Below are 26,774 nucleotides of genomic sequence, written 5' to 3'. Positions count from 1 at the left end.
TATCAATAACAAAAGCCACAACAATCAGATGATTATGTGAACGGGTGCAGAAAAAAGCTTTTGATAAAATACAATACCCATTCCTATTAAAAATACTACTCAATGGAATAAATGGAACTTTTAAAACCAAGAGCAAGCATTATTTGTAATAAGATCAGAGATGAAGCAGGGATGTGTATGATCACCATTACTATTCAATATTGTACTAGAATGCTGGGATAGCAATAAGAGAAGGAAAAGAAATTGAAGGAATAAGCACATACAACTAGGAAACAAAACTATCACTCTTTGTAGATGATATGATGGTATACTCAGAGAACCCTAGAGAATCAACTAAAAAACTGATTAACAACTTTAATTAATAACTAACAATAATTAACAACTTTAGCAAAGTTGCAGGATATAAAATAAACCCACACAAAGCATATGCATTTCTACATATTACCAACAAAACTCAGCAGGAAGAGTGAGAAAGAAAAATTTCATTTAAAATAACTGCAGACAATATAAAAAACTTGGGAGTCTGTCTGCCAGACACACTTAAGAACTTTATGCACAAAATTACAAAACACTCTTCACACAAATAAAGGCAGGTCTAAATAATTGGAGAAACCTTGGTCAATAACAACCAAAATAATAAAAATGATCATTCTATTTATCCAGTGCCATACCAATCAAACCATCAAAGGACTACTGTATAAAGCTAGGGAAGAAAATCTCATTTTGAAGAACAGTAAAGAATATCAAGGGAATCAATGGGGGGAAGAAAACATGAAGGAAAGGGGCCTAGCAGTATCAGGTCCCAAACCATTCTACAAAGCAGTAATCATCAAAACAATCTGCTGCTAGATAAGAAAAAGTGGTAGATAAATGTAATAGATATAGTGTACATTACACAGAAATAAATAAGCACAGTAACTTAGTGTTCAATAAACCCAAAGACCCCAGGTAATGGGGACAGAATTCATCAACAAAAATGGCTGGAAAAACCAAAATGTATTTTGGCAGAAACTAGGCATAGACCAACATCTCACAGAGTATACCAAGGTAAGTTTAAAATAGGTACATGATCTAGATATAAAGGGAGATGTTACAATAAGCAAATTAGAGGAACACAGAAAAAATTACCTGTCACATCTATTGATAAGGAAAGGGTTCATGGAAAAGACAGGATCATGGGAGGTAGGATGAATTTTAATTACATTAAATTAAAAAGATTTTAACCAATGTAGGTAAAATTAGAAGCAAAGAGGAAACGGGGGGTGGGGTGGGATTAGCAGCAATTTTCTCTGATAAAGGTCTCTTTTCTCAGATATACAGGGAACTGAGCCAAATTTATTAAAAAAAAAATAAGCACCATTCCCCAATCAATAATGATCAAAGGCTATAACTAGGTAGTTTTCGGAAGAAAAAAATTAAAGCTATCAATGGTCATGTAAGAAAATGCTTCAAATCACTAATAATTAGAGAAATGCAAATTAAAACCACTCTGAGACACCACCTCAAACCTATCAGATTGGCTCAAATGACAGAAAAGGAAAATGACAAATGCTAGATTGAATGTGAGAAATAAAATAGGTACACTAACGCACTATTGGTGGAGCTGTGAACTAATCCAACCATTCTGGACAATGATTTAAAACTATATCCAAAGAGCTATAAGTCTATTGACCCAACAATACCACTCCTAGGACGATACACCAAAGACACCAAATAAAAGCAGCTTTTTCTGTGGTGGCAAAAAATTGGAAACTGAGGGAATGTCCATCAATTGGGAAATGGCTAAACAAAAGTTATGGTATATAAATATGGTAGAATACTATTGTGCTATAAGAAATGATGGAGGGAATGGTTTCAGAAAACCTGAGAAGACTTCTATGAACATATTCAAGTGAAAAGAGCAAAACCAACAGACCCATGTACATAGTGATTGAAACAGTCTAACAACAATCAACTGTAAAAGATGTAGCAGCTCTTTGCAGCTGGTACCGACCGTGGTAATCTCCCGGGACAACTGGCACAAGCAACGCAAGACCTGTGGCAAGCGCAAGCCCTACCACAAGAGGCGCAAGTACGAGCTGGGCCAGCCGCCTGCCGACACCAAGATCCGGGCCTGCCGCACGTCAGAGGAGGCGACAAAAAGAACCGGGCGCTGAGGCTGGACGTGGGCAACTGAGTGCTGTACCCGAAAAACAAGTGTCATTGATGTGGTCTACAACGCAGCCAACAATGAGCTGGTCAGGACCAAGACGCTGGGGAAGAATTGCATCGTGCTCATCGATAGCACCCCATACCGCCAGCAGTTTGAATCCCACTGTGCGCTGCCCTTGGGCCGGAAGAAGGGAGCGAAGTTGACTCCTGAGGAGGAAGAAATTTTAAATAAAAAGCGGCCAAAGAAGATCCAGAAGTGCGAGGAGCAGAAGAAGAACGCCAAGATCAGCTCACTTCCGGAGGAACTGTTCCAGCAGGGCAACCTCCTTGCCTGCATCGCATCCAGGCCAGGCCAGTGTAGCCGAGCAGCCAGCTATATGGCCGAGGGCAAAGAGCTCGAGTTCTACCTGAGAAAAATTAAAGCCCGAAAGGGCAAACAAACCCTAACTCGGACATTCTCTAACAGAATAAATCCCCAGATCATTAAAAAAAAAAAAGATAGTAGCAACTGTGATCAATACGATGAGCCGTAACAATTCCAAAGGACTCATGACGAAAAATGCGATCCACTTACAGGTGGAGATCTGATGAATTCTCATCAGTGCGTATATACTGAAGCATTATTTTTTTCTTTTTCTTTTTTCACAACATGGTTAATGAGGAAACAAGTTTCGTATGACTTCATATGTATAAGGGATATCTTATTCTTTGCATTTTCAATCGGTGGGGGAGGAGTGGAGAGGGAAAGGTTTTGGAACTGAAAATAAAAATAATTTTAAAACAGAAAAAAATCTCTATGGATAAACTTATATTAAGAAGAGTCCATCTAGTTTTCATAGCCAATTAGTCAATATCTAAGAATACTTATTTGTAATGTCTTTTGAAAAAATGACAGAAAAAAATGTACTAAAATATACAAGATCTCCTAAAAGTTACAAATGCCCTTCATTTTTTTCCATATTAAGCAAACCACCTGTAAACTCAAAAGCAATTAAGTTTGAAAAAACGAGCTTCTAACTTTTCTACTGGTGCACAGGATCAAAGATCTGGAACAGGGGTGGAGAACCTGCAGCCTGGAGGCCACACATGGCCCTCTAGGTCCTCAAGTGCAGCCCTTTGATGGAATCCAAGTTTAATAGAACTGTCAAAGCACTATACTTGAGGACCTATAAGGCCAGATGTGGCCTCAGGCTGCAGGTTCCTCATCCCTGATCTAGAACTAAGAGAGTATCTTAAGTCATGAGATAATTCAATACTCCCACTTGCCAGATGAGGGAACTGAGACCTAGAGAGATAAAATAACTTGCCCAAGATCAGAAAGATTATAAGTGGCAGTTCCAAGATTCAAATACATGTCTTCTGACTCCAAAGCTAGCACTCTCTTCAGTCTACTATGCTGTTTCCCTGCAATAAGATAATTAACTATTAAAGTTCTATAACATTTTGAGAGCTAATTTGAAATACAAATTTGAGCAAAATCAGGATAACTTTTTTTTTTTATATCACATACAGGCAGTCTGGTGGACAGAGTATTTGGCTTGGAGGATGTCCTGAATTCAAATTCTGCCTCAGACCCTTATGAGCTCTGTAACCCTGAGCAAGTCACTAAACCTGTCAGTTTCCCAATTTGTAAAAAGCAGTTATAATAGCACCTACCTCACAGGGTTGTTGTAAGGATCAAATGATTTAACATGTGTAAGGCATTGTGTAAAGCTTAAAGTGCTATATAAATAGCTAGGATTTTACAATTATACTTTGTCAAATCAAGTAATTGAAAAGAAACAAAAAGTAGTTTAGGACAGAACATTAGAAAGGTGTTCAGTTCAGCTGTCTCTTCTGCCACTGACCTGCTAGATGACTTGGCTTCTTCCTCTATTAAAAGGGCCTGATTATAATCACTTTTATGCCTACTACTCAGGAAGAGAACTAATTCTTACTTATTCATTATACTGATTTGCTAAAAATAGTATTCTAAGTTTAAAATCCAGGCCTCCAAAAATGTTTGTGAAAAGTCCCTTCCCTCTCCCTTGTATTACCACCCAATCCCCAACACCCATTTTCTATACTAGAGTGAGTCCTGTCTGTACAGTTCCCACATGACCTCTCTGCCACCCAACTTGGATTGTTGCCAAAGAACAGATTACAGTGCACTCACTCCAAAGACTCCTTTCAGTTTTCTCCTGTAATGTTGGGCCCACTCAAACTAAAATTTGGGTTCTTTTTGATCAGGGACCATACCACACCATCAGATCAGTCAAGTTTCTTAAATCACAATGTTTTCTAATGGGAATTCCACTAAACATGTTGATGCAATGGCCATTATCAAAAAGTTTAGAAGGAAACAATATAATTTATGCAAGACAAGACTTTCATATGTAACATTCTACAATTTATTTAATAAGATGTACCATGAAAATGCAACAAGTGAAGTCCTGAGAGTTGAAGTATTACATTTTTTACTTAATTAATATAAACTTCTCCATCTTTTATTGTATTGTTTGCTGTTGATAGATTTCAAACTCTTGTGGCTAGAAATTCAAACTCTCTCGTCATGAATCAATAAAACATGTCCAGCCTTAAACTTATTTAGCAACCCAATTTTATCTGAGTCAAAGATTTCAAAGGATTAAAAGACCTATAAATGCAAAGCAACATACTCTGTAGCACTTTGAGGCTTTGAAATGACACACAGCTCTCTTTGTTATACAGCTGTCACAGAAAACACTCAGGTTGATAACCAGACCATACAGAAATATGATAGATATTCCCAACAAATAAAACCTGAAAATACTCAAGAATACAGATATTCAGAATAAAGAATTAACTATCTTGCAGCAGCAAATAGTTCCACTGGGGTTTCTGCCTAATATAGAGCTTTCCTACTGCCTACTGATTTTTATCACATCTTGTTCTTTCCTGTTATTTTTTTCCCTTTTTATACCTTTTTCTCCCATTCCCAAACACAAATTTGAATGTCTATATACTGAAGTCCAGACTCCAATATCAAAATTAAAAACAGTGGACATGAAATTAAACAATTCAACAAATATATTTTGAATAGCTACTATGTAATTAGTTCTGTGCTAGATAAAATGGGGAAATTAAATTTATGTGAAAATTCTTAAGGATAAGGTGTAAATAAGAGAGATATTAAGTGGCTATATAGAACAATAGCTGACATTTATTTTTAAGATTTGCAGAGTGTTTTATATACATTACCTCATTTGAACCTTACAGCAATCCTAAAATGTCAATACTACCTTTTGCGTTATTCTCATTTAACAGATGAAGAAACTGAGGTGTGGATTAGTGACTTGTCCATTAGTCACATAGCTAATAAGTACCAGAGATAGGAAATAAACACCAGGAAAGTCAAGAAGGAATCCCAGAGAGTAATTAAGGTGAGTCTATATCCCTACGAACCCAGGGTGTCTTAAACTGAACATGTCCAAAATTGAAATCAATATATTTTCCCAATGTATCCCCTCTTCCATGCTTCCCTGTTTCTGTAGAAAGTGCCACCATTGGTAAGAAAAAGCAGTTCGCTGGAAGGGAAGAGGGGGCAGGTGAGGGGGAATGAGTGAATCTTGCTCTCATAGGATTTGACTTGAGGAGGGAATAACATACACACTCAATTGGGTATCTTATCTCACATGAAAGTAGGGGGAAGGGGATAAAAAAGGGGACAACAGAAGGGAGGGCAGATAGGGGGAAGAAGTAATCAAAAGCAAACACTTTTGAAAAGGGACAGGGTCAGGGGAGAAAACTGAATAAAAGGGGACAGGATAGGAGGGAGGGAAATATAGTCAGTCTTTCACAACATCACTATTTATGGGAGTGTTTTGCATAATGATACATGTGTGGTCTGTGTTGAATTGCTTGCCTTCTTAGGGAGAGTGGGTGGGGAGGGAGGAGGGGAGAGAATTTGGAACTCAGTTTTAAAAGCAGATGCTCAGAAAAAAAGGTGGTTTTTGCATGAACGGGAAAATAAGATATACAGGCAATGGGGCAGAGAAATCTATCTTGTCCTACAACAAAGTAAGGGGAAAAGGGATGGGGGGGGAGGGGAAGGGGGAGGTGATAGAAGGGAGGGCTACCTGGGGAATGGGGCAATCAGAATATATACCATCTTGGAGTGGCAGGGGGGGAGGGTAGAAATGGGGAGAAAATTTGTAACTCAAAATCTTTTGGAAATCAATGCTGAAAACTAAAAAATATCAAATAAAAAATCTAAAAAAAAAGAACGTGTCACCATTCTTCAAGTTGTTTGGTAATAGTAATACTATCTGGTTTATCTGGTAACTAGAAACCAGATTGCAAGTGATTAAGAAATCAGAGGAGGGCAAGTAAAGGCAGAGAGTATAATCAATTCGTTAAATGCAAGAAAGGAGAGCTATAGGACAAGAGCATAAGGAGATGGTAGGGCCAACTAAATATTTTTTGAAGATGGGAGCTATATAGGCCTATTTGTAGTGAGCAGGAAATGAGAAAATTGGTAGGGAGAGATTGAAGATTATAGGGTAAAGAATAACTAAAGGGGCAATCTGTCAGAAGAAAAGGGAGACATGATGCAAAGTCCAGAGAGTCAGAAGCAGAGCAAGCAGGAGAGTAAAGGTTGGCCAGCTTGGGATGGAGAATGAAGTGGGGTTGGCAGTCAGGCTACCAGGGTCAAGACTGAGTAATTATATGAACCTAAATGTAACAAGTAACGGTAGAAGGAGAGTTTAGAAGTAGCAATGGAGATAAAATAAAATATGCCAACTCTCCTTCTAGAACCAGTGTATAATGAAGGGCACTAAAAAAAGGTACAACCATCACTGAAAATGATAGCAAGAGACACATTGTTTTCTGGGGGAAGCAGGGTTTCTGAAGGTGCCAGAAAACAGAAGGAGAATATTATAAAGAGATCTAAGATGAAGAAAATATTAATAGGTAATTCCAGGGACACAATGCATGGAGCAGGCAGAGCCTGACTGGGACAAGGGAGGGCTGAGAGAACTGCAAGGATGTATATAGGGGGATGATTTACATTTAGGCAACTGACATATCCCAACTCCTGCAGTCCTGTAACTGGAAGAGGCCTCTGAGGTTCCTTCTAACTCTGAGATTCCGTAAAGTTTAGAAAGAACAGTTAGCATTGTTACGGGATTATAGAATTTTTAAAAATATTTTATGTTACTAAGTCTATAACAAGATAGAACTCAAGGCTCTACACTCCTATAGGAGCCTCCACCTATGGGCAAAATTGTTTCTTCCAACTTCCGTAGATCTCAGTTAATTTAATGAGGTAGAGACAAATATAAACTTATGGCAAGGAGTCTAAGAAACAGTCACAATATTAGACCCACAAAATACCAATGATTTGGCTCATTCCTAAGGATAGATTCATTTCAACATGCTTGAAAAATGAGTGGCCACCAGCCTTAGATAAGAGGCATTTTATTTTAAGAGTTGCAATATAATGATGTTATCCTTTTATTTTTCTTTCCTTTCATTGATTTATTCCCCTTCTCTGCAACATGGGAGATTAAAATGATATTCCCTTATTTCCCTAACTTTCTGAACTCCATCTGACACAATGATCTTAGGACCTAAAAATATTATCCCTTTATTTTATCAGATGCCGTTCGGCTGGGTCAAGGAAATATTGCAAGTTTCCCCCTTGAGGCTGCCTATATCTTTGAAAGGGAAAACGTCTGTCAAGCCACATGGAATTTTTCCTTCTTTACCCACGCATACTCAATAACTATTTATGTAATATATTGTTTATTTTTTATGTAAACCCACTAGTTTACATTGGCAAATGCTTCACTTAAAGTTCTGCTGAAATTTCCACTCTACCCCTCAACTCTTCAGGGTTTGCTAGTTTAGCCATGAAAATTGCCTCCAGGCTTGAAAGGTCTAATCTTTTCCCAAAAATACTGTTTGGCTACTTTTAAGGCCTAGGAATGTCAAATAGAAATGTTGAGCTGTTTGTACTCTCTGCTCCTGAAACCTAAAACTAGCATTTTGTTTTATTATAGAAATTCAGCAGGACAGCAATCAAAACTTCAGATTAGTCTCTTTTCTACTTAGAAAAAAAGTATACAAAACTACTAACTCATCAGCATTATTTGTAAGTGACTCCTCTGCAACAAGATATCTAAAGTTGAGTTTAGCATGTGGCTTAGAAGCACCAAGATACTATTCAGCTTTAGAAAGACATTTGAAGAGGTGGCGAATATCCAGCAGGGCCTACAATACTCTTGTGCGGTCCAAACTAAATTAAAATGTAATTGGGAAATGTATAACAAAATCAATTAAAAAAAAAGCAGAACATAAATAATGCTTAATGTGGTTTTCTAAGTCAAAGATGTGGCTTCTGATATCTTTATATACAGTCTAGTGGCCCGGGTTTCTATTTGAGCTTAACACCACTGTTTTAAAGGGTAATCAACAATAATATGTGGGGAAAAAATGTTGGAAGAAGAAAAGCTTCATGTGAAGGAGTGGGGTATGTGACCCCCTGTAACAACTGCTGTGGAGGTGAAAACCAACACAAGACCAACAAGAACACACAGAGGGGCTGCTAGCACAAGTTCTTTGATCTGCTTTTCTAAGGAGCAACTTTAAGGGGTTAACAATCTCACTTCAGTTAAACATAACTATATCATTCACTTGTAGTTCAGGGGAAAAAGCCAGCACCCTGAACTTCAGAGAATATACAAACAGAAATTACAAGCCTATATTATATAACCAGAGCAAATAAATACAAACCAGTAGACAGGCTTCTAACCATCTAACTACAGCAATACATACAGTTGCCAGAGAGAAAAACCTCAATCTCTGGGTTTTCATGGCTCCATGACGGCTACCTAGAGTCTCATCTGGTCAAATCACACAACACTGTTACAATGAGTGAGAGCCCCAAAACAAAATGCCAAACTCAGATTTATATACCTTTCTCAGGGTCAGAGGGCATCACAACCACGCAACTCAAACCCATGTGTACTAGGTTTTCTTGCTTCTTAAGCAGGTCATCAAAGACTCTTTGATTTAATCAAAGAAACAAATGAAGACTCATCAAAGGCACTTGATTACCTCAGTACTGAGAAGCACTCAAACAAAAAACAGCAAAAAGTCCCACTTTGCTTGCCATTACAGTTGAAAGGCAAAACTCAAAGGTAGTTGATTACCTTGGCATTCCAAAAGAGAAAACAGAAAAAAAAGTCCCATCCTTCTTACCATTGCAACCCCAGATTACACAATACTGCTACATATGATCAGATTTTAATGTATAAACAAGATGCAACTACACCCTGAACTGGGAGAGTGTAATGAAGGGAGTTTTATTCCTCTCCCTCAATTTATATAGTCATGGAAGGCCTAAGATGTAATCACAAAATGAAAAGGAGGTGATAAAACCTCCTAACAATGTGAATAAGATCCTTAAACAACTTGTGATTGTCTGAGACTCATTCACATTCCTAGAGCCAATGTATAAAAGAAGTAAACACATCAGCAGTTGAGGAGTTCACATTTGAACATAGGAGGCAGTTGTGGAGAGAGACTGATTTGTAATAGTGACAAGGTGGGGGTAAAGAAGAAAGGTGAAAAATTTCTCTTTATCCCATCTACTATGGCAATGAAGCTACTGCATCAGTAGGAGACATTGCAACCAGCAGGGAACAGAGGCGAGACATATGGATACAGAAAGTCACCCTAGAGAAGAAGCTTCAAGGCAATCAACAGTCAGTTATGAAGAGGAGCAGATACTGAAACCAAGGGTTTCTATGCAGGGAGTAAGGACTTCTATATCCTGCAGGACCAAGAGTTGTGTATTTACATGCATGCCTACATGTGCTACATGTGTACATCATTGCTACCGTATTCTAAGTTTGAACACACTCTTCCCGTGGTCACTACATTTGAGGGAAGACGCATTATTCTTGCTATGTCATTTCACTAGATACTCTTGAGAAGAGCTAATGGAATCTACTGCCCGATCATTCATGAGCAGCACATCTGTAGTTAGAAGGGTGCACACCTGCAGGGTACAATAAAATTCAAGGTAGTAGCAGGGTAACAACGTCCCCTGTGGAATCCCACCTGCAAATCTGTGGGTTCAAAATGGAGAAGTAGCTCAAAGGGGGTGTAACATATATATCATTAACTAAGAATGTAAACTAGTACAATATTTCTTATTTGCCAGGAGTTTATTTGAAGAGACGCTTTTAGGAAGTAAAGCAATCCTTGATATTTGGTCAAGAGATAGTAAGGGTTCTAGTCCTTGTATCCTATACCTATTCAACAAATTTCCAGTCTTTTATCTGGATTAAAAAGGCTCCTCAAAGCTGAACTTGTCTTCCTCATGTTCTACAGTCCCATCAATATATCAAATCAATCAATATCTGCTTGAACAAAATCACTGAGAACACATTATATACAAAACACTATGTTGGTGCTGAGGGAATATAAAGACAAAATAGTCCCTGCCTCCAAGAAGTTCTCTTCTAGTTTGGAAGATAAGTACATCAAATGTTTCATAACAGCAAAAGTATAAATAATTCAAGATAATGATAGAAGAAATGTCAGGGTAAAAGATGATTCATCAATAAATTAATCACATAGGTAATAATTGCAATCAGGTGTTCAGAGGAGAACAAGATCAACGAGCCTAGTGTGGTCATAGCTTTACAGAAGAAAAATAACTTGAGTTGAATCTTGAAGGAAAGGGGTAAGGTGACAACTAGGGAATGGCTGAACAAATTGTAATATGTGAATATAATGTATTACTGCATCAAAATGAATGATTAATATGGAGAATTACTCAAGCCTTCCTTACTATTAAGAAATAATCAAGTATAAGAATAGGAATGAAGTTGCAATCACTATATTAGTGATTATTATAGTTTTATAATTATATATTATTATTATTATATTATTATTAACTGTTTTTATGAAGAAGCAAAATATTACAGGGAAACTGTTTATTAGAAAATGACTTATGTATCAATAAGAAAATATATTAACACAAATGATTTTTTAAAAGGAGCAGAGCATCCCAGCATTCCAGGTTAAATATCACGAATTAATGAAAAGAGGTGGAACATATCGTAAGGCACTAAACTAGGTCCTAAAGGAGCTAAAAAGATAAAGAAGATATCTTAACTTCAAGTAGTTTACAATGTAGTACAAAAGATAAAACATGAAGGTAAATTACCTATAATGCAAAGTAGATTCTGATAAATATTCAATAGATGCCAAAGTATTCTGGGAGTTCTAAGAGATCACTTCTAGCTTGGGAAGGGTATCAGAGAGATCCAGGAAAACTTTATTGAAGAGGTAGCATTTAAACTGGGTCTTCATGATGGACAAAACATTCCAAATTGGTACTGGGATTCCAGGAGAAGTTGAATGAGCAAATTTATAAAGGCTAAAAAGTATAAGTTATGTTCATGAAATAGCAAAATAGTTCAGTTTATCTGGAATACAGAATACGTAAAAGGCAGAATGTAAGTTAAAGGTAGAAAGGCAGGTTGCCTGTCCATCTTGCTAAGAGCCTTAAAAGCCAGTTGCCTGAACTTTATTCATAAGCAACAGATCAGCACTGACATTTTGGGCACTAGAGTGACACAGAACAGTACATCTGAAAGGTCACAACAGATGCATTATGCAGGATGAATTAGAGACTAGAGAAGAGAAGACTGGTCAGGATGCTATAGCAATTATTCAGGAAAGAAATAGAGGGATTAGACAGAGGCGGTAGACATTTAGAAATCTAGAGAGGGTGGAAGAAATAGATATTGTTAACCTGCAATCAACAGGATAATATATGCTCAGGGGATAACGAATAAACATCATGGTACAACGGAAGGAGCACTGGCTCTGAGTACAACAACCACCTCTTTAACACTCACCTATGTAACCTATCACAAGTCACTTAAACTCCCTTAGCCTCATCTGTTTAGGGTAGGGGTGAATGGGCAGAAGGGTGTTAGGCTACATAGCCTCTGGGGTCCCCACCAGCTCTAAACTATGATTCTATGAACATTACCAGACATCTTGAAGATGCTCAAAAATGTGAAATTATACAAAGCTAAGCTCTCCCACCTTTATCTTACTAAAGAGAAAAATCAATAATATTCTGGATCTAACTTCACTTCTTCTCTGTCCCCCATACAGGAAGGATAAACAAGGTCCTGATCCTGTAATCTGGGAAGGCAAATCCAGTGATTTTCCTGAATGGTGAGTCAATCTTTACAGGAAACCAAGGATTTTCAATCAAGCTTATCAAATGATAATCTCACTGCAGCTAAGACAGAGAAGGATGTGTCACAAAGGTCAAAAGTGGGGACAGAACTCCAGCTTAATATGCTTTCCTAAGGTTCATTAAAAATAGCTCACAAATACATGAGAGAAAAAGGTGCTGATAACATGAAGGAATAGAAGCAACCAAACTTTTAACAGATTTTATTTATTTTGCATGTGCAAAACTTGCTTGACAACAAGGACAGAGAACAGAAAAGCTGTGAGTTAAGGAGAGAATTAAACATACTCCTCCTCAAGGAAAGTTTCCTGACTGATCTCACTCACAAGAATATTTTGGTATAATCTGAAAACAGCATGTGGCATATTAACTATAGGGTAATGATGGGAGAAAATATTTGTTCTGGCTTCAGTGAGTCCCAACCCTTCCTTCTTAGCCCCCAGCCAGTGTTATAAAACAGACCGGCTAGAGGCCTATTGTCTCTGAATCACTGCCTTAGCTTAAGGGAAAAGAAAAGATCAACATCTATTATAAACAGAAATCTAGGTAGATAGAGGAGGAATTCAGACTCTAAAACTGGCAGGAATTTCATCTCTCTATTTCTGTTTTTCATCTGCCTCAATTCTGACCCCCTGGAGACTTACTAGTTCAAAATGAAATACTTTCCAAAAATCCCTTGGCTTGTCTTCTTAAAAATTACACGCATACTGCACTTTTTAATTTAAATTTGACCCTTAATTCTCTGATCTGCCCACAGAAATATAAATTGGGAATGTATAGAGCATTTGACATAAACTGTCACTTCTATAATTGTTAAGAATACAGGAAACTCAGTTTAACAGAATTAATGGAAAGACAACATAAAGAGAATAATTAGAAATCCTACTATTTTATACCACTACAAATATAAAGCGTACTATTTGCAGGCGCAGCTTTAGGAAAAATCATTCTTAACCCTAAACCTCATTGAGATGCCAAGCTTTAGAAATATATAGCTTCAGCCCTGGGCCCCATCATTCCAATGAAGTACCAATCTTCTACCCTCACTGGGAGGATGAAAACTGGGTGCTGCGAGAAGTGAAAAAGGATAACTATCAAATTAGCCTGTTGCCCTTTTTTTCATAATTAGCAAGTAGACAGACCCTTCCAAATAGTTAATTTACAATCACACTAAGGGTAAGGAACCTATACTGACATCTGCTCATTTAATTTTAAATGATATTCACAAATGTGAACTAATTAAGTAATTCTCCCTCCTCCCCTCAAAAAAAAAAAAAGCTGAAATGAAAAGAGCATGGTAACTGCCATTTTACAGATGGAAGGCATGAAAGTGCTCCTTGAATTAGTGTCTTTTCATCACAATTTATTTCTGTACCTCTAAAAACACTTGATTGGTCCTGATATCTATTCACCTCTGGGTGAATGTGAATAAAGTGGCAAATGTGAATAAAGGAATGTGGATGTTTTAGTAGTAGGTGGTGTGAGAAAGGCAGGTTTTAAATTGCTTCCAAGTGACTTAAATTAAAAGCCAATGCAATTTCTCCAAAGTCCAACCATAAAAGATATTTCCATGCAGCTAAGAAATCAGATGTGGAGCTGGAAAATCCCCAGAAGACCTAATTTCCACGGTACCATACACCTTTCTTCATCTGGAGAACTAAATGGGAGGCTACAAGTGATAGAATCTTCCAGAAAGATGGTGGGTGGTTTTTAATCTTCCAAGTGCATCCAAATTGAGGCTTTCAGTGAACCAATTTTTCATTTTAAAGACTCTGTGCCTAAGAAGCAGCTAGGTAGAAGGTCTAGAGCAGGGATGGAGAGCCCACAGCATCAAGGCCACATGTGGCCCTCTAGGTCCTCAAGTGCCATCCTTTTTTTCTTTTTAATGGAGGGGGAAGGCAGGGCAATTGGGGTTAAGTGACTTGCCCAAGGTCACACAACTAGCGTGTCAAGTGTCTGAGGCCGCATTTGATCTCAGGTCCTCTTGACTCCAGGGCTGGTGCTCTGCACCACCTCGCTCCCCCTCAAGTGCCATCCTTTCACGAACCCAAACTTCAGAGAATAAATCCCTTTAATGAAAGGATTTGTTCTGTAAAACATGGACTCAGTCAAAAGGTTACACCGAAGAACCTAGAAGGCCACAACATGTGGCCTGGAGACTGCAGGTTTCCCTACCCCTGGTCTATAGTTAGGAACACTTGAGTTCAATTCAAGCTTCAGACATTTATTAGCTGTGTGAGCCTGGGCACACAGCTTCCTCAACTGTAAAATGGAAATAATAAGAGCGCCTGCCTCTCAGGGTTGTTATGTAGATCACATGAGATAATGTACCTAAGCACTTAGCACAGGCTATATCTGTTATACAAGTGCTAGTCCTTACTGTGGACTTTAAAGTCAGCCTTCAGGTCCAAAGCCCAGACTGCTCTGCAGAATTGCTACCTGTAGTTCCAGTCAGTTGCCCTGGGTAGAATACCTTCGGGCAATTTCTTATCATTGTACTTCGCAGGATAAACATTTATTTTAAAAGTTGAAGGAGGGATGATGGCAAACTCTTGGGGCTAAATAGAATCAAGAGATTGTCTCAAATAACTTTAACCATTTTCTAAAAATATGGGCAAATAATGAAAATTTTAAAGTAGTTTTGTAATTATTTATGTAATTGCAAAGACAAATCTTGGTCCCAAAGAAGAGATAATTAAACACTCTCATCCTCTCAGAAGAGAGCTGGATGACTACAGGTACAGAATGTTGAAAATCCTGTTAGATACGGTCCCTATATTGTGGTTTTGCTTAATTGTTTTTCTTCAGTCACAAGGGAGAGTTCAATGAAGCTGAGGGTATAATAAGAAATAACTGTGATGTGCAAAACAAATGAAACCAATAAACCTTTTTTAAATGAAAGAGAAGGAAATCTTCTCTTATGGCCAGAAATTTTTGTTAAAAGTGTAACTAAATTTGCCACAATTTATATATGCTTTCAAAGAATATCACTCGTGATATTCTCTTATGTCAAAAGAGAATGTATGTGAAGATCTTTACAAAACAATACAGAGCAATCACTGCTAATTTTAACCACTTCTCTTTCTCCTTCACTGGCTCTTAATCTTCTCGCTCTATAAATCTGGGTAATTAGTCAATAAACATTGATTAAGTGCCTACTACATACCAGGAACTGTGCTAAGCACTAAAGATACAAAAAGACAGTCTCTGCTCTCAAGGAATTCAAAGTCTAGGGGAATAGGGGGAAATAGTATGCAAACAATTATGTACAAACAAACTATATATAAAAGAAATTTAAAACAATCAACAGAAGGAAGTCATTAGAATTAAGAGGACTTGCTGGAGAAGGAAGGATTTTAGCTGGAACTGGAAAGTAAGCAGGGAAGCCAGGAGAGGAGATGAAAAGGGAGAGCATTCCAGACATGGGAGACAGCCAGTGAAAATACCCAGAGTCGCAAGACAGAATATCCTTTTTGAGAAACAGCAAGCGAACAACTCTGGATTGCAGATCATGTAAGGTATGAGAAGACTGGAAGGTGTAGTAAGACTCAAAAGGTAGTAAGACCAGGTTATACATGGCTCTGAATGTCAGAGAACTTTATATTCGATCCTAGAGGTGATAGGGAGCCACCGGGGGTTTATGGAGTAGAGGGATGACATCAGACCTGAGCTTCATAGGAAGATCACTTTGGCAGCTGAGTGGGGAAAGACTTGTGTCAGGGAAACCAACCAGTAGGTTACTGCAGTAGTCTAGGTATGAGGAGATAAGAGCCTGCACCAAGGCAGTAGCAGCGTCAGAGCTCCTGAAAGACATATGCTTTTACCAAAACTGTCATGAAGGTAAAATCAACAGGCTTAAGCCACAGATTGGATGGGGAGAAGGAAGAGAGAGTGAGTGAGTGAGCACTCGAAATTATTTATTCCCTTTGACTCTTCACCCCTTGCCTTGAAAATTTCACTCTTGTTTATGGCTTCAAACTACCATCACTCAGAGAGTGAATTCCAAATCAACCTCTCTCAAAATTTACATCTAATGAAATTTTCTTTCATTTGTGAAAAAATTATTAAACATAAAGTATAAATATAAACATAAAGTAGATTTGCACAGAAAAGCAATTATCTCTAAAATAACGAGAAAAGAGACTGAGAAAAAAAACACATATCTTATAGAATCCTGCAATCTAAAAGGTAGGGGAACTATTATGTGTACATGTACATACACACACATACATACATACATATATACATGAGAAAACACCAAGGACAGTATTGGTATGATATGGTTCATGGGGTCACAGTCAGACACAACTGAACAAAATATATATACAAATACATACCTTTTACCCAACAGAGGTATGGGCAAAGGGGAACAATTTTTAAGTTAAGAAATAAAAATTATTAATAACCACTTAAGAAACTGTTCAAATTTTCTAATCCAAGAAACAATAATGTTAAAAAAAATGTCAAAATAACGTTAAGACACTATCTTACACCTAAAACTGCAAAGAGCACTAAAATTGCTAAAAATCCAATGTTTTGTGTATTTCATTGTCGATGCAACTATGAACTGGTGAGAACTTTTTGGAGAACATCTGAAAATATTTAAGCCACAAAAATGACAATATTGTTTGCGTTGGCAATACAATACTGCAACTATATCCTAAAAATGTCATTAAAAGGAAAACTATCTATTCAAAGCTATTCAAAGCTGCTTAATTCCTAACAACAAAAAACGGGAAATGGATGAATAAAAAGCAGCTGCATAGTAATAGATTGTAGAGAGAGCTAGAGTCAACCTCATAGTCAGGAAGCCCTATATTTTGCCTCTGCCATACTGGCTCTGATCAAAACACCTAAACCTTTCACTTGTCCTTGGCAAGTCTTCAGTTGCAGGGAAGGGGCCTGCCTACAGTGGTACAGGGAGTTTCCTATACATATGAAGTTACAGGTCCTGTCCCTATCCATATTTCATATAACTGTGAAATATTGTCATGCTATAAAAATGACAAACACAAAAAGACATGGAAAGGTCAATAAAAATTATTTAAAATAAGATCAGAAGGATAAGAACAATATATACTTTAACTACAATTAAATTTTTTTTAAAAAGGCAATGGAACTTCATCAGTACAGAAAATAATTCTGAAGAAAACAGCAAAATAAATTGTTATTGTTCCTATTTTAAGATGTATGTCATTATTAATAAAAATGTAATTTGAATTTTGAGAGTTTTATTTGAAGTCACTTAATCTTCTGTTTGACTTTATTAGTATTTACTAAAAATATTGCTTATTTAAAACTACAAATTTACCTTTCCTAAGCTCTATCCCTCAATTCCAACTGTCTTTTGGAACATTCCATTTGGATATTCCAACATCACCTAAAATAACATGTCTAAAACCAAACTTAGCATCTTTCACCAAAAAAAAGCCTTTTTTTTCCTAAATTTCCCTATTTATGCTAATAGCTCCACTATTTTCTCAATCAACTAGATGTTAAAACCTTTGATTAATTTTTTATTTCTTCTCCTTTTCAGTCATATACCTTCCTACTTCATAACGACTAAAAAGAAGATAGATACCCCATTACCACTGCAGCCATCCTAGTCCAGATGATTATACTTCATGCCTGAACTGGTCAACAATCTCTAACCTGATCCCTGGGCTTCCAGGTTTTTCCCCTTCCAATCCGTCCTGCATACCTGTGTGTAAGGGTGGGGCTCCAACCCCATTCAAATTAATCACAGAACAACACCCGGATTGAATAAATCAAAGTATGAATAAATCTTTAATTTGATAAGATTATACTGCTTTTTCTACTGGATAAAGGCAGATTCCTGCCACAAGAGAAAACATCCTGGCTAAAAAAATCAGACACACCTGCAAGCCAGTGAATAATGGTCGGTGTCATGGTGGGAGTGCTCCAGTTTGAAGGATTCCAGTTGCAAGCAAACTCCAGAGAGGGTATCATTCTTGGCAGAGGAAAGGAGGAGAGAATTTTTTCAATCTCCTCCCCTCCCCCAGTCCCTACTACTAATCATTTTAATAGAGACTGGAATCATCCCATCCTGATGTAAGCAGAGAAAGACATATCAGGGGCACACTATAGACAAAGATACAGACGGCCACCTTAAAGAAGCTGCTTCTAGAGCATGACCCCTTATCCTTGAGAAGAATGCTGGCTCTGGCTCTGCAACTCAAGAAATGGCTTCCATTAACCCAAAGTTGTGAATTTACCCTCTGACCATAATGTTTTATTTTTGTGATTCACTCCTTTTTTACCTTAAGTTTGAGTCCATTCTCCCTAGGCACACTGTATATACAAAGGGAGAGTACACACTGGAATTTGGGATGGGCCAAGGGGGAGAGAATGCTTTGTGCCAACGGTTCTTGCTACCTGATTAAAAAACAACCTTTCTAAAAGCTGATTAAGCCTGGCTGATCATCAGAGGGGAAGCCCCTCAGGGTTAATCCTAGACCCCCCAAGGAAGCAAATCAATTAAAGTAGGAGCTGGGGGAGTAGCCTCACAGGAGATGCTACATTGTTGTTGCATTTGTCCTTCAGTTTTGAAGACGACCATGACATCAGGAAAATGATGACATGACTTGCAGTTGACTTTGACCTGAGTGAGGGAGGGCTGTGCAAGATCACCAGCCTCACTTTCTCCTCCAGAGCCACCTGGAGCCAGTAACCAGATATTTATTCATCAGGACAACTAGAGATGGCCCAGGATGCAATGGGAGACCCTGGCCCTTTTAGGCTAAGGCCTTTTCAGGTTCTCACTTTGAGTGAGGTAAGGTCCTCAGTGAGTAGGCCTCTTCAGACTGGCATAGTGGAAAGAGCTTTGAATCTGGAATCCAGGAAGTATAAGTTCAAATTCTACTTCAGACAATTACTAGCTGTATAACCCCAAGCAGATAATTTAACCTTTATGAGCTTTGGTTTCCTTCTCTGTAAAATGAAGATAAATGACAGCATTTACCTTTTGTTGCAGTGATCAAATGAAATAATGGATATAAAGTAATTTGTAAGTCTTAAAATGGTATATAGATATGAGCAATTATTATTACTGTTATTATCCATTTTTCTTCCTATCTAGCCATTCAATAGGATATTAGGGCTTTCATCTAGGATATCCTGCCATTTTCCTTCTAAAGCCTGCTTCTGTCTACCTGGAACAGTGAACCCTCCAGCCCTGAACCTCCAGAGACGCTGCCTCTTGCATGTTCCAAAGAGCGAAGGGAGATGTTAATCCAGTTGGATGTGGGACCTAGCAGAGCTGGCCAGATTTGAGGATGAGTGAGGCCTTTATAACCAACAGAAAGGCTATTTCATTGCATCTAGCTATATACCAGGACCTAGCCATCGAGGCAGCTAGGTGGCTAGTGGATACTAGACTTAGTAGGAATATCAGAGTTAAAATCCTGCCTCAAACACTTACTAGCTAAGTGACCCTGGACAAGTCACTCATCTTTTCCTCTACCTCAATTTCCTCATATATCAAGGTTTAGATTTGATAACCTCTAATTCCTCTTCTAGTTCTAAATCTATCATCCTATAATGTCTTTGTCATCTACCCATCTATATGCACCAGCATGTACCACATTTTCTCCCCAATGTAGGCTTTGCATCTATTAGGGAATAATAATCAAGATAATGTGACCACTGTTAATGAAAGACATAATCTACCCCCTGTGGCTCCACTCAATCCTGCACTATGAGTTCTTAACCTTTTTTGTGTCATGGACCCCTTTAGGAGCTTATGGACCCCTTCTCATAATATTTTAAATACATAAAGTAAAATATGAAGGATTACAAAAGAAACCAATTATACTGAAATATAGTTATCAAAGTATTTTAAAAAAATAAGTTCGTGGGCCGTAGATTAAAAAATCCAGGTCTGGATCATAATTCCTTTCAACATAGTCACTACTATCCCACATGTGCTCCTTTGAGAAGTATAATCTCCTTGAGGGCTGGGACTCTCACTTCAGATAAGCACAATGCTTATCAGAGAGTAGGAACTTAATACTTGTTGAGTGACTGATTATTACATCTACAACCAGACTAAGATACTTAAAACACTCCTTTAATCACATCTTTCTTCTGTTCTAAAGCTCTATAGAAATGCAGCTATTCTTATGATTACTGTTCTTCAACAGCTCCCCATCACCTACAGAAGAGCAGACAGTCATTCACTGTAGTACCTCTTTAATCTGACCTCAGAACTCTTAGCATCTCATGCTCCCCAATGCAAATTCTCTATTACAGCTAAACAGGTTCACTTGATCCCGTTCATTTCCAGCTCCATTTTTAAAAACTCATGCCATTTCCTTTTCTTGCTGATGAGCCTCCTAAGTTTTTCCTTATCTGTTTTTTCGTTATCCTAATTATACTTTTAGCCCTAAATCAAAAGTCCCATCTCTATAAACATCCCATCCCAAAATAAGTTTTCTCTTTCCCGAATTCCTATGGATTGCTGTAGGTATCTCTTTATGTATATGTCCTGTCTCTCCAATTAGAATGTAAACTTGAGGGAAGGAAGTGTACTTTATACTCTTTTTTTTATCCCCCACTCCCACCACCTGGAATCATATATTTTAAGCACTTTGTGTGGTGCCTTACACTCAGATATTTGTTTGTTGATTAAATAATCCAGCACGTTTTTGGCAGTAACACCTTAAAGGCAAGAACCAGTCTAAACAAAGCATCTGTCTTAGTACTTGGTGTGGACATCTGTGCTTTATCCTAAAGGTTTAACAAAGTTTACTTAAGAGAGATATATCCTGCAAGGAAGCAGGAAAAAGTGATCAGGTTGCATCAGCTGACAGCTCACATCAGGAAACATCTTTGAGAAGGAAAGGAACCCTTCCCAAGTAATTTCTCACCAAAGGAAGTCAATTTGACCTTTGTCTTCTTATCACTTAAGATGGAAAAAACAAAACAAAACAAAGATCCACCAACTGCTTCCCTCTTGGATGTGTTCTCTACCAGTTTCCCAGCAAGCAATCCAATGAGAATGCCACAGTTGGCCATCTTGCTGCCTCTCCCCCATCCAAAAGCCAGTGACAGCTAATCTTTCATTAAATGACTCAGAAAGAATGCAAGATCAAATAACTGAACTCTAAATTAGCTCCACCCTCTATGACTGTGACTGACATTCAGGAGATACAAACAAGCATATTTTATTTGCTGTTACATTAAATTGAACTCGTAAAATTTTCCTAACCATTTGGGAAGTAAACTAGTGAAGGGAAAAGTAAAAACCTTTCATTATTCTATCTAGTAGTCAAAGTAAAATGTAAACGTTTTGACCAACTGTTTGTGCTAATTATCTTTATGCTAAGAAACCATACACTTAAATTGCTTTAATTTCAGAGCTTGTTTCTAGGTGCAGAGACAAGTTGCTAGTTGACACATAAGTTTAATAAACAGGTTGAAAGCTAGTCAAGTATACAAGCATTAGCACCATGCTATGTACCAGGAGGAAGAGGGAAAAAGAGAGAATAAAGAGAACGTGGAAGGCACAGTCTCTACACTTGAGTTTCTAATCCATTCAGGGAGATAAAACAGATATATATCAAATAACTAGAGAACAATACAAAGCAGTATACGAACAAGTTTTAGGCTATGTGGCAAAGACTACACATGCCAGCAGAATTAATTCAGAGTAGGAAAAAACCATTGCAGATTGTTCAAAGATGACCTTATGAGAAAGAGACCTTATGAGAATTAGATCTGGATGGAAAGATAGCAGCAAGGACTCTCTCTCTCTCTCTCTCTCTCTGTACGTATGTATGTATGTATGTATGTATATATAGATATAGATATATACACACATACATACATATGTGTGCATATACACATATATGTATATACACAGATGCACAGAAGTATAACCAAGAAAAGCCTTACATGGTTTCAGTTAATGAAAAAAAAGTTTGGAAACTTTTTTCCTGGTCATCAGAAACAACCAAACAATGAAACCTTCTTTGTATCTATTAACTTTTAGCCTTAGTATAATGCACCAATAATCATTTATAAAGTTTCTACTATGTGCCAAACACTTTGCTGAGTTTGAGGATACAAAGATATATAAAGAGAAAGATTTAATATTGGGAAATAACATGGAGTATATACATTACTATTATAAACATATAAAACTCCCCCCAAGGAAATATCAGTTCTAAAGGCTAATTTGCAAAGAGCTTTTTATATATCATAGCCAGCCATGACAAGTGGCAAACAGGCAATGGATCTCCATATAAAATATCACAGCAGTTACTGTCCTTGTTAAATTGGGTGTGAAGGAATGTGCTGCTTAGTAAATTTACTTTCAGGCATCTCTTTATTCGATGGTGAAGCTATTTGTATATGCAGTCAAACTCAGAGGTTAGGTACAGAATATCCTAACTTGCATTCTGTTCCAGTGGCACCACACTCACCCTGCCTGATAGTAAACAGATCTAAAAAGGGAAGCCAAGTTCAGAACTAGGGCATCATCCAACAGACTCCTGGATGCATTCTGTCCATGCATCCATGGCACACACAAACCCCCACATTTTTCTTTCTTTTATTCCACTTGTGCTTGAAAAGAAATTTAAAGCACTTATGAGAATGGAATTTACTGCTATCATATTCTCTAGTAACAGCTGTAAGTTGGTTGTACCAAATCCACAGCTTCTTCTGTTACATTCTGTGGCCACATCAGACAGCTTTTGCTTGATATAAGTTTGAAAATGTATAGAACCAAGTCTACCTGGTTCCCTTTGGCTAAGTTTCACAAAGCTGGAGGAGGGTATGTTTGGCAATTTCCTCTACATATAATGCGTCACTGTAATTACTTTCAAGAGATCTCAGAGAGCTAAGCATTCATTTTCCCTAGTCCAAAAGCACTCAAGAACAGTTGACCATGAACAAGTCATTTCAGGAATGGACAGCTGACTTGAAGTCACACTCTACTTTCAAAACAGATGGATTTTATTTTTCTTAAAAAAAAAAAGTTTGACTGTGATGATGATCTCGCCTGCTGACAAAACAAAAGATCACAGGATTTTGAACTAGAAGGAAACACAGGGACCATCTAACCCAACTCCCTCATCTTCAACTCTACTACAATTAAACAAAAGTCAGACACAAAGAAAAGCAAAGGAGTCAGCCACTCCCATAAATCCCTCTTTATGAGTCTAAACAAATGCTGAGAACAGGATTTAGGGTGCAGACTGATTTTTAAAATTTTTTTACCTGAAAATCTTGAATTTGCAGATTAAGTTAAGCTTCAATACACAAACTGTCTTGCTCCAGAGATACATATTGCTACAGTTTTAATTCCAAATGAAACACTTTTTATCTAGGACATCAAAAGATTAAAAAAATAGTAATTGCTATATTATCAATTTTAAAAGGTACTTGGCATGATATCTGTAAATCTGAATTGCAGTTGTAACTATTTTAACAAAGGCATATTTTATACACGTGATCACTCGGCACATAACAGTTGCTGATTTGGTTTAGTTGATTTGTAACTCTCTTGCCTAATGAAAATGTCTTATTTAACACATATACCTGAAAATTCCCAAATTTGATATCCAGAGACCACTGACATCATACATCAAAGTCCATGAACCAAGATGATATGCTTTAACATCTTTACATATGATAAAGGCAACGAAGTGATTTGTGATTGTAAACAAAATGGGAAATAGCCACCAAGGCCCTGTGAATGATGAAAAACTTAAAAGGGTGTGAAACCATATGCTGAACAATACTCTATTAGAAAATGAAAACTGTGTTCTAAAAGTGCCAGTGAGTGTACATCAGTAATTATTTCCAATTCTTAGGATTCCGTTCATCTTTTCTTCATGATGGATAAATCCCAATTTTGGTTAAGTAAAACCACAAAGTTAACCCCTCTGGGAGACAGTAACTTGGGGTTAAGGGTATGTAAAATCTTCAAAGCTCTTCTAACAAATGACCAAAGTGAAACTCATTCCTGAACAAAATTAGCAAATGTTTCTGCAATAAAAACTGCAAACTTTCATGTGGACTGGTCCCTACAACAATAGGCAGTTGTTTCTCTGAGTGAATGAGACTCAGTGTCAACTTACCACCACAGTCAGGAACTAGACATTCCTGACACCCTTGTCCCCTGCCTAACCTATGATTGCTTATCTTTTCCAATTCTTTCCTGTTTTTTTGGAAACCAACAGAAAGTGGATATGGATATCACCTAAATCCTTGAGCACTCTCTTGATACCAGAATTTGTGTTACCTTAGTTTCTTCCTACACCATTTTTCACCATCTCTATAAATCCATGTACACCTAAGTAAATTTCTACAGCAAATCAAAAACTGTGTTCCTCTCCAAAAAAAAAGTTACTTTCTCTTCCTATAGGTTCATATCAGGAATCATTGTGATACTGGGGGAGCAGGAGAGGTGGGGTTGGTAACCAAGATGGAAAATAATCAGGTCTTATGAATCTTAGCACTGTGGAAAAGGACCCAGACCTTGGGGAGCAGTTATGGTATAGTGGAAAAGAGCTAGACGTTCTGTTAGAAGATGTGGATTTGAGTCCCACCTAGCTATGTGACCTCAGGCAAGGCACTTCCCTTCTCTGGGTCCCAAGTTCTCTAAAATGGCAATAAAGATACTTGCCTTGACTACCTAACAGGGCTATTCTACTTCCAGGCTCAAATAAGAAAATGTATAAAAAGGGTTTTGTAAATTGTAAAGTACCATACAGAATATGTTTGTATGATGCTTTACACAGGAAGGTACATTTAGGAAGGTAACAAGCATAGCTATGGTTATATATCTTTATAGATACATATGTCCATATCTAGATATAAAGAATAGGCTACAGATAGCTTATATATCTTTCTATAGCCTATTATATCTATATCCATATGTATATGTATTACATTCATTTATAATGCCTACATGTCTAACCTATATATAGGGCAGACTGTAGTATAACTTTATAGCTATAGCTATGTTTATTAACCTAAGAGATAACTGAGAATCCCTTCAAATGGATTTTATGGGTCTTCCAACCAGGAGAGAGTAAAACTGACAAAGCTGCCACCGGGCTGGCGATGCTTCAGTCAAAAGGTACCGACCTGACCGAGTGACTCTGTTTACAGTATATAAATGCACACTTCCCCAGACCTATAAGGCACACAGGGCAAAGGGGGAAGAAGGGCAGTGCCTAGTTATTCGAAGAGCAAATCAGACCTTGGGGTCCTGTATCTCAGCCGTTTGAGGGGGCACAACCCTCACTGGCCCACCTCTCGGCGGGCACGACAGCCCCTTCTCCCCCTCAGCATTAAAATCCACCCCCCCTTTCTTTTCCAGAAGACACTGCCCCCTTTTCCTACTGCCCCGGGGCATCACTCGCACTTGGTGCCCCGGCCCTGGCCCCCTTTCTATGAAAGCCAGTGTGTCTCCCAGCTCGCCCCTCCCGGTCCCACGCTGTGCCCCCCCCGACCCACCCCCGCGCCCCCTCCTCCTCCCCCTCCCCCCTGCTGGGTCCCGTCCCCCGCCCAGCTGGGCTCCTCACGCCCGCCTCGGGGTGGGAAGCGGCGGAGTCCACGCGGCGCTAAGCGGAGGTGCGTGCGCGCTCGCGGACCGTTACTCCGCCCGGGATCTTTATCCCCTCTCGGACCGCGGGTGTTTTTTTTAATCTTTTTTTCGCCCTGTTACCCTCATCCTCGAGCCGCCCTGGGCCCGCTCTGCTCCCGTCCCGTCCCGTCCCCCACCCACCCCATCCCTCCGCTCCTCCTCGGCCCTCACCCTCCCTCCCGCCCCCCAGACCCGGCTCTCCCTCCGCCTGGAACGCCGGGACTCACTCCGCACGAACAGCAGCAGGACGAGCAGGGACGGCCCAGGGCAGAGGCGGAGAGGCAGCCGCCGGCTCAGCGCCATGGCGAGGGCTACTAACTGAGGAACCTTCGGAGCCGAGCCACGGCTCCCGTGAGGAGTCGCTTCTGCCCTGCGCCTGCGCCCACCCCGCCCCCTAGAGCCGATCGACCCGCCCCCGACTACCATAGCGACCGCAGGACCCAGCGGCGCCGTCACCGGGGTAACGAGAGATGCTGGAATCTGGTTACCATGGAAGCAGGGATGCTCTCGTCCCGGGCACATGGGAAGCCTTTTCAATGGACTTGGAGGAGGGGCGTGGAGGGGGATGAGCCACGAATAAGAGAGGGGCGTGCATGTGCGGTAACCATAGATACCGTAGGAATCTCGATGCTATGGATCAGGGAAGGGAGGAGACATAATTCAGAAGTCCCGGTATCCCGTTATGCAAATGTGTATAGGTTCAGGAATGTGGACCCAGCTGAGATGAAAAGGTAATAAATTTCATTTTAAAGC

General features: G+C 38.7%; 1 protein-coding gene and 1 pseudogene across 2 annotated transcripts in view; one reads left to right on the top strand and one right to left on the bottom strand.

Moving 5' to 3' along the window:
- JAM3 (junctional adhesion molecule 3) overlaps positions 1-26,404 on the bottom strand; it is a 92,046-nt gene extending 65,642 nt beyond the window's left edge. Inside the window, exon 1 of one of the 2 annotated variants that reach the window (XR_005009564.1) lies at positions 26,249-26,331. Coding sequence is in view for 1 of the 2 variants with exons in the window: in XM_036744393.1 (XP_036600288.1) it covers positions 26,249-26,324 (76 nt within the window). In the remaining variant the exon portion in view is untranslated. Of the gene's footprint in view, positions 1-26,248 lie in introns of both variants that reach the window. The other variant, XM_036744393.1, reaches the window with a different exon arrangement.
- Positions 952-26,082, top strand: LOC118839929 (annotated as a pseudogene).
- Positions 26,405-26,774: the final 370 nt, after the last annotated feature.

This window comes from Trichosurus vulpecula, chromosome 2 (assembly GCF_011100635.1).
Source record: "Trichosurus vulpecula isolate mTriVul1 chromosome 2, mTriVul1.pri, whole genome shotgun sequence".
In the NCBI taxonomy this organism is placed as follows: Eukaryota; Metazoa; Chordata; class Mammalia; order Diprotodontia; family Phalangeridae; genus Trichosurus; species Trichosurus vulpecula.
Note: the sequence above shows the minus strand (reverse complement) of the source record. Positions and strands in the feature narration are given on the sequence as shown.